The sequence below is a fragment of the Mesitornis unicolor genome, unplaced genomic scaffold (genome assembly GCF_000695765.1).
Source record: "Mesitornis unicolor isolate BGI_N332 unplaced genomic scaffold, ASM69576v1 scaffold22587, whole genome shotgun sequence".
Lineage (NCBI taxonomy): Eukaryota > Metazoa > Chordata > Aves > Mesitornithiformes > Mesitornithidae > Mesitornis > Mesitornis unicolor.
This window is the reverse complement of record NW_010197365.1, coordinates 1-7968: the sequence shown is the minus strand read 5'-3', so window position 1 is coordinate 7968 and position 7968 is coordinate 1. Positions and strand designations below refer to the sequence as shown.

At 40.5% G+C, this 7968-nt stretch overlaps 1 protein-coding gene across 1 annotated transcript in view; it reads left to right on the top strand.

Moving 5' to 3' along the window:
* ORC1 (origin recognition complex, subunit 1) overlaps window positions 1-6643 on the top strand; it is a 15589-nt gene extending 8946 nt beyond the window's left edge. The window contains exons 11-16 of the mRNA XM_010188792.1: window positions 111-218; window positions 967-1116; window positions 2316-2435; window positions 3914-4079; window positions 5052-5140; window positions 6449-6643. Of these exons, the coding sequence (XP_010187094.1) occupies window positions 111-218; window positions 967-1116; window positions 2316-2435; window positions 3914-4079; window positions 5052-5140; window positions 6449-6643 (828 nt within the window). The remainder of the gene's footprint in view (window positions 1-110; window positions 219-966; window positions 1117-2315; window positions 2436-3913; window positions 4080-5051; window positions 5141-6448) is intronic.
* Window positions 6644-7968: the final 1325 nt, after the last annotated feature.

The window sequence follows — 7968 nt, the reverse complement described above, 5'->3', positions numbered from 1 at the left end:
AAAGCTTGATGTTGACTGTTGGAGAAAAACTGAAACTGAATAGAAATTAAACTTCCTATTTCCATGGGTTTGGTGTGATTAATCTGCAGCGTTGTTTAATCCGTGTCCAGTTACTGACAGGTCAGAAGGTGACAGCAACCCATGCTGCAGGACTGTTGGCAAAACTGTTCAGTACACCTGGACCAAAGAGGAAGACCACAGTGCTCATAGTGGATGAGGTGAGTCAGGGAATTTTTTTTCCCTGAAGTACCATAAGAAATTAGTTTTTGGAGGATGGAAAAAGATGGGCTCAGAGTCTATCACATGTGATCTAATAGGACTAGGATTAGGAGAGAAGACACGCTAATAGTTCCTCTTGGTCTTATTAGGAAACTGAATTTAAATAGGCAAGTATCCTGTTGCTGTATCGTTCTCTGCCTTGGACTTCACATTGGTCTTATGTTTTGTTTTAGTCCAAATCATGGAGTGAGGTTTTCTGTCAAGTCCTGAATACCACAGATTTCAACTACATTTTGTCTGGAAGCTGCTGCTTTTCCAGTGACAAAACTCAGTGAAATAAGTCTCATCCATTTTTGAAGTGCATGAGTGTGCTGTGTTCAGTAATAAACAAATGCACACTTATTTTCTTTGCTGTAAGCTGAGTCAGGTTCTCATATTGGAGGGTCTTTTAATCTTGTTAAATGTAGTATTAATGTCACAGTAGTGTTTAAAATCTCCAGCTGTTTAATCACACTGCTGTGATTAATACTGTTCAAGCATCTGTGCTTTTCTGAAAGAGATTAAAGCCCTAATTCAGAAAATGAAGTCCTATTCGTAGATAGAAAAAGGAAACACAACAGAAACAGCTTGTTCAGAATTATGTTAGAAGTCTGCTGTGGCTGAGCTAGCACACTCAAACCCCCATCAGGTACTGCAAATACAAGGCCATTCCTTGTCAGTCTAATTCTTCTCTTTCTGTCTCTGCAGCTTGATCTTCTGTGGACCCGCAAACAGAATGTGATGTACAACTTATTTGACTGGCCAACTCAAAAGCACTCCAAATTAATCATCTTGGCCATTGCCAACACCATGGACTTGCCAGAAAGAATAATGAAGAACAGAGTCGCTAGCAGGCTGGTATGTTGTAGCAGTTTTGTTGCTGCGCTATAAAATGAGAACAGATTAAATGCTGTATGCAGTCAAAACGAATCCAGGAGAAAGGTAGGACTGGTTATGTCAGAGGTTAAACAATGTTTCTATCATTCCCTCTCCAGAGGGCCACTAATGAACACAAATTTTAGCAAACTGAGTTTAGGAGGCAGCTTGCTAATCAGATGTTATGCTGTGTAAGTACAGCGTGTTCTTGTGAGAACGAATTAGGAATGCAGATGCCTTTTAAAATATATTAAGATCTGGATAATCAAATGTCATGCTTCATGGTTAAGCTCCTTAGTTAAGTGCAGAATTCTCTTCTGGTTTCCCCTTTCATTGCAGGCACCTTGTTACTTCCCTCTGTGTGCTGTAGTCAGCTGGTATGTTTGTTGGATACCTCTTGACAGAAAGTTGGATGCACTCTGCACCTCAACACCTATGTTGAATACATTTTTTTTAGGTCATCTCTTCATCGCTGCTCTGAAAAGTGATTTGCAAAAACAGTGCTGTTTGCCTCCATCCTTCTGTGCCTCAAAAATAGTTCCACAGTGTGTGAATTGCTTTCCCCCACCCGCTAAACCTGCAGATCAGCTGAGTCCATGTAATCACAAGAGATAAGAATTTTGCATAAGAAATGCAGAACTCGGGTCTGCTGTAGAATATGAAATGTAGTGCACTGTCTATAACATAGGTTGTTCTTATCTGAAGGCAGTTTTTATTAGCTTCAGTCAGAAGAGGGTTTTTAATTCTCGGCTGATTGCTGATGTGACATCAATAGTATGATGTGTACACAGATTTGGTGAAGGAGAGATTAACATTTTTTCCTTTTAAAAAAACAAAGTGTAGACAGTTGTAATCAAAAGATTTTTGTATTAGGTGGCTCTGATTTGTTTACAAGTTTTGTAAGAGAAATTTGAATTCTAACACCAGCATCGTTTGGTTCTCGGGCCTTTCAGTGGGGAGGTCCAACCAGTGCTCCACACTTAGTCACAGTTTTGTGGATTTGCATGTTTTTTTTCCACAAATATGGAGTGGACAAATTGATTAAAGTGGATCACTTGGAGCAGAAGGATGTAAAAGAGATTGCTCCTACTAGAGGAACTATGACTATACAGGCTATGCTTGAGCAGTTGAGAGTTTGAGCATGACCAACGCTTCTCACTGTATTGTGTTATTTACTATAGGGCCTCACCAGAATGTCCTTTCAGCCCTACACCTATAAACAATTACAGCAGATTATTTCATCCAGACTGAATGGCTTGAAGGCGTTTGAAGAGGATGCAATTCAGCTAGTTTCCAGAAAGGTAAGCGCAGTGCAGCTGTATGTCTTCTGTGTTCCACTGGGTAAAGAGGGGGCAGGCAGAGGGAGAGAGTTTTGTAACAGTACTGGTTCTGTGGTCGTGTCCTGTACTGGAGACAAGTGAGGCACAAGTAGTAGATCATACCTGTGCTCTCTGTAAGGTATGCAGGGCATTTTTGAAGGAAACATTGCTAAAGCAGTGCCCTTGCTTTTTCCACCTACTTTGAGAAGGCAGCAGTATATTCCAAGAGCTGGAGGCTTGACAACACAAGTCGTGATGATGCATAATGATAAGATGTCAGCTTTCTCCAGTGTTAGTGCGATGTGACTCATCGGATGATCTTCTAAAGAAACTAGCATGCCAGTGGCAATGGAAATCTCCATATTAGTTTTTACTTCTCAAGGTGTTTAAAGTCTTGGCATGATAGATGGTACCTGTTCTCTTGGCAGTCTTAATACTCAGCTGTATAAAAAAATAAATAACGCATTAGGAATCGCCAGCTTCTCCAGTTAAGATGTATGCATTGTTTAATGTCTTGTGTTAGCAATTATATGTTAAAGTAATTTAAATTGTTAGAACATCTGTCAACTAGTGTGTGCTTAAACTTTTTCTGCTAAGCGTTGTTGTAGGATTAAAAAAAGAGTACTCATAAATATCTAGGAAGTAAATATAAGCATTTGTTTCTGTAAGAACAACAGCGATGATCTTGTAGACAATCTGCAGTGGTTTTCTAGTATTTTCCTTCAGAAAATCTGGAAGAATCATTTGCTGTTAGGTATCTCTAAAGGGTTTCTCACTTTTGGCTCCAGCTGGGTTCTAGGCTTTTCATATGTTACCAACATCTACTGGGAACACGAGGCCAGTGCTGTATCTAGGGAACGCTCATGGCGTTATTAAAAATGTGACCCACGAGTGGGGTTTTAAGAAGTATTTGGTTTCAGAAATATCAGACATCTAAAAATTTTCAGGCACTTTTAAATGTAACGTCCCTATCTCAGCTGTTTCTTTGCGATCTACTAAAATATTAGTGTACTTCTAACATCAACATTCCATTGAGTATGGAAAAACTGAGTCGTCCCCCTCTTTTTTTTCCTTCTCTGCATGAACATGGATTGTGGTAGGGTCTTTATTGATAAACACTTCTGAAAGCTTCTGGTGTTGAACTGAACTGCGTACATTGAATTTCCTGGATTCTTTTTGTTTTAATCCTTCTGTGGTTATAGAAAAAAAAGTTCAGTCTTGAATTTGTGATGAGCAGATTGGGGTGGGGGTATGGGAGGGTTGCTTCTGCTTGTTCTGGTCAATAAGACTGCTATTTAAAATCTGGGATTCTAGTTAAATAATTCACAGTAGCGTTGCTCTCCTGTTTCGTGTGTGTTTTGGGGATTTTTGTTTGGGTTTGTGTTTTTGTATGTTGACTCTTGCCAAACTTTTCTCAACTTGTAGGAGATTTTGCTACCAAGTTGTCATGTTTATTTCAGGTAGCAGCACTGTCTGGTGATGCAAGGCGTTGCCTTGATATCTGCAGAAGGGCTACTGAGATCTGCGAGTTTGCCAGCCAGAAGAAAACCCCTGAAATAGTCAGGATGGCCCACGTAACAGAAGCCATAGATGAAATGTTTTCATCACCATACATAAATGCAATCAGGTAAAATTATTTCTCAGAGGAATTAATTTGCTTTTGTGTCTTTGTCACTGGGCTACTTTAAAAAAAACTTCAATGTGTCCTCACCACCTTTCGGATGCACGTGCGGTGCATCATGCTTTGTTGAAGTGAGATACAAAACAAGCCTTGTGGCACAGCTAGGGAAGAGAGGGAGATAGAAAATAGGAATCAAAGGCAGGGGAAACCAAGGCATAGAAATTACTTGTATGTGTTTATACAGGATGTTTCCATGTTAGTGTGTTAGCTCTGATCAGGACGGGGGCTTTTGAAACTTCCTGACTCCCTGCTCACTGTACAATGACTTCACTGAGCAGCAGTTTCCAAGGACATATTATTGGAATTCCTTCCACCTGGAACTAAATCCGGAAGATGCACTCACCACAAACGCTGCCTGAGCAGAATGCAAGACTTTTCCCATTTGAACTGGTTTCTTTCTTAAACATAAACAGATTCTCTTGGGACTTCCAAAAGGTTTCCTAAGGGAATGCACATGAGGAATTCTGTTGCTCTACAGCACTCTGCACAAGCTGTAACTGGTGAACTTGACCAGTTTCTAGTCAAAAGGAGGAGAATCTTTTTCATCAAGGAGGGGGCACTAAGGGGTGCAAATGCAATACTTTGTTGATACACGAGTACTGCTTTTACTGTGCTACTTGTGCCTGAAAACCTCAATGTTAATTTAATTCATAAAGGTCAGTTGAACATAACGCACTGCAGAACATGTGTGAGGTATGGACTGAAATGTTGTGTTCAGATACAGTGGTGGTTTGTGGTGCCAGAGTCACAGGCTGTAATAAAATGGTCAGTTGATGTGAACTGACCCTCTTGGGTAGAAAAATACCCTGCGTTTAAACATGTGGTTACCAAGCAACTCTTCTTGCAGGCTTCTTCCTGATGCTTCATAAGTTCTGAACTTCACTGATTGACTTTTGTCTGTTTTGTTTTGGTATTCTGGAATGCCTCACTGCATGAACAGATCTTTTTTAAAGCGGTTTTAGCGGAGTTTCGCAGGGCAGGAGTTGAGGAGGCAACAATTCAACAGGTATGCTTGTGTTTCAGAGTACATTCTTTTTCCTTTTACAAAAGGGGTGTCACTGTCAAAATTACCAGGCAAAAGAGTGCAAATATTTAAATACTTAGGGGTTTTATTCTTAAAATCCAAGGTGATGGCAAGGTAAATTGGGGCATGGCTGTCCAAGCCAGGTGTCAAACCTATTTGAGTGCTATCACCTGTTTTTCAGTGTGGCTAAACACTTACAACTGCAGACATTTCCAGTTATATTGTCACTAGTGATCTGGATCACAAAGGGATTTTTTTTCTTTTTGGCCTGCATCTGAAAAAACTGCATGTCTCCACCTAACATGCTTTATAACAACAAAGATGAAAGAGAACCTAAAAATGTCAGGCAACGTAGCTCAAAGAGGAAAACTGAAGGTTGATTCCAACTTCTGTATCACTGTCTTCATCACCAGTAGCCTCCATTTTTCAGTAGACCCAGAAAATACTTGGCACCAGCAGAGCTGTGAAGACTGCACAGAGTCCATTTCATGATTCACAGCATGGAAGCTAAATGTTAATACTTCTAAACATTTTTGTAACTGTACATTTATATACAAAAATAGCCTGCTAGTTTTATCTAGTTCCACAGGTTTAATTGCATTTTCTGTTACTGGCTCCTGAAACGCCTGTGTCAGTTGGCTGCATAGATACACTGGTGATCTGTTCCTGAAGTTCAGGTAATACTTTGTTAGACTGATTCATTACATCTTCTTCCCCTTAGTTTTCCCTCTAACACCAAAAGGGTTTTCTTCTGCTTTTTCTAAATAGCAGAGCAGAAGGCGCCAGCTGATTCCTGTTGCAGGTTTACTAGTCTGATTTGTGACAGGTGCATTCTCCTGTGCTCAAAGGTGTATCCTGCTTTTCTAAGCTGTGATCTCTCATGTTTGTAGTCAGTGCGACTCATGGTTACTGGGCCTGAATATCGCTTCTGAGTGGACCGATATGTAATTAGTTGTATGTCAGCTCTTAATCTGCTGAATAAGCTTCAGGTCACACAGTTCAGGGAAGAGATGAGTAGAGATAAAATGATCTAGTTAAGAAATCGCAGACAAGGTAGGTTGCTAATTGTTTTGCTTTTTGGCTGTATAAAAATCCCAAAACTATAGCATGGGCCTGTTACTTCTTTCACACAGTCCTGAAGTGTGCGTGCTTTTTGTCTGGACAGACTGGAGCTGGTTTTTCTCTCCCCTCCCATAGATGCAAATGGAACGAAGCTGCTTTTTTCACCTTGACCTGCTGTACTGCGGCAGGAGGTAAACATCACCTGTGTCCTTTTCTCTCTTTTAACAGATCTATCACCAACACATAGCGTTGTGCAGAATTGAAGGCATGCAGAGTCCTACAGTCTCAGAAATTATGGCGATTTGTTCAAGACTTGGTGCCTGCAGGCTCTTGCTGGTGGAGTCCAGTAATCAGTATCTTCACATGCGGGTGCGACTGAATATCAGCCAGGATGATGTCATGTTTGCACTCAAGGATGAATAAGGCAATGGAGATTTTATTTTTTTATATATGTATAAATACTTTAATATTTTTTTAATTGTGGATAAAATGGAAATAGTGAAATGTATTTTTTTCTGAATACTTTTTAAATGTTTTTATCAAAGCACTTTTTGTATAAAGAACTTGCTTCAAAGCATTTTAAATATTTGAAATAAAACTGTTTGTTTTTAAAATACTTTTATGTGCTGGTAACTGATGCCATTTCAGCTGAGGAGCAGGAAATTGAAAATGATTACTTACATAACTACTAATGCTAAGGAGTTGGGTTTTGTGTCATCAGCAAACTTGCTGACAGTGCCCTCTGTTCCCTCATCCAGGTCGTTGATGAATATATTGAATAGTACTGGTCCCAGGACTGACCCCTGAGGGACCCCACTAGATAGAGTCCTCCAGCTGGACTCTGTCCCAACTCTGACTTCTTTCCTTCAACCAGTTCACAATCTACCTCACTACCTGATCATCTAGACCACACTTCTTCAGTTTAGCTGTGAGGATGCTATGGGAAACAGTGTCAAATGCTTTACTGAAATGGAGATAGACCACATCCACTGCCCTACAATCATCTATCTACCTGGTTGTGTCCTCATAAAAGGCCACCATGTTGGTCAAACATGACTTCCCTTGGTGAAACCATGCTGACTGCTCCTCTTATCCTTGATATGTCTGGAGACAACACTGAGGATAAGCTGTTCCATCACCTTTCCAGGGATGGAGGTGAGGCTGACCAGTGTAGTTACCCAGGATTGCAGCTTATGTTGCTTTTCTTCATTGCCTTCTGTTGAGTATAAAAGATATCATTAAAATGTGCTTTTGTTACATTACTGCTTTAATGAAAAGGAACTTCCAGTTTGCAATCCAGGCTGAATATTTGGATTGAGGAGACTGCTACCAGGAAAGTAAAAATATCACCAGAAATCTGTAATTAAAGTAATCAACTTTTTTGATTGGTATCAAAGAATTGCCTCAGGTAACGTATGTCTGTTGAAATCTGCTTTCGTAATCAAACGGTTTACGAAAACACATTAGTCAGTCAGTTGGAGATGGATAGTTTGACAACGCTTTTAAAAATTACGTTGTGGAGCACGCTTCAAAAATTTTAATGTTGAGTGATCTTAATAAATAAAAAATAGAAGAGGCCTAAGCTGCAGGTACTAGGAAAGTGACTCCTCACCGCGAGTCCCTTCTGTTGTTATCTATTTCTGAAGTTCTCTGCCTACCCCTGGGCCGTGGCCCCGGACTCGCGGGCGGCTCAGCACGGTCCTGCAGGCCCCGCCCGAGCCCCGCTCCCGCCCCCAGCGCCGTCCGCG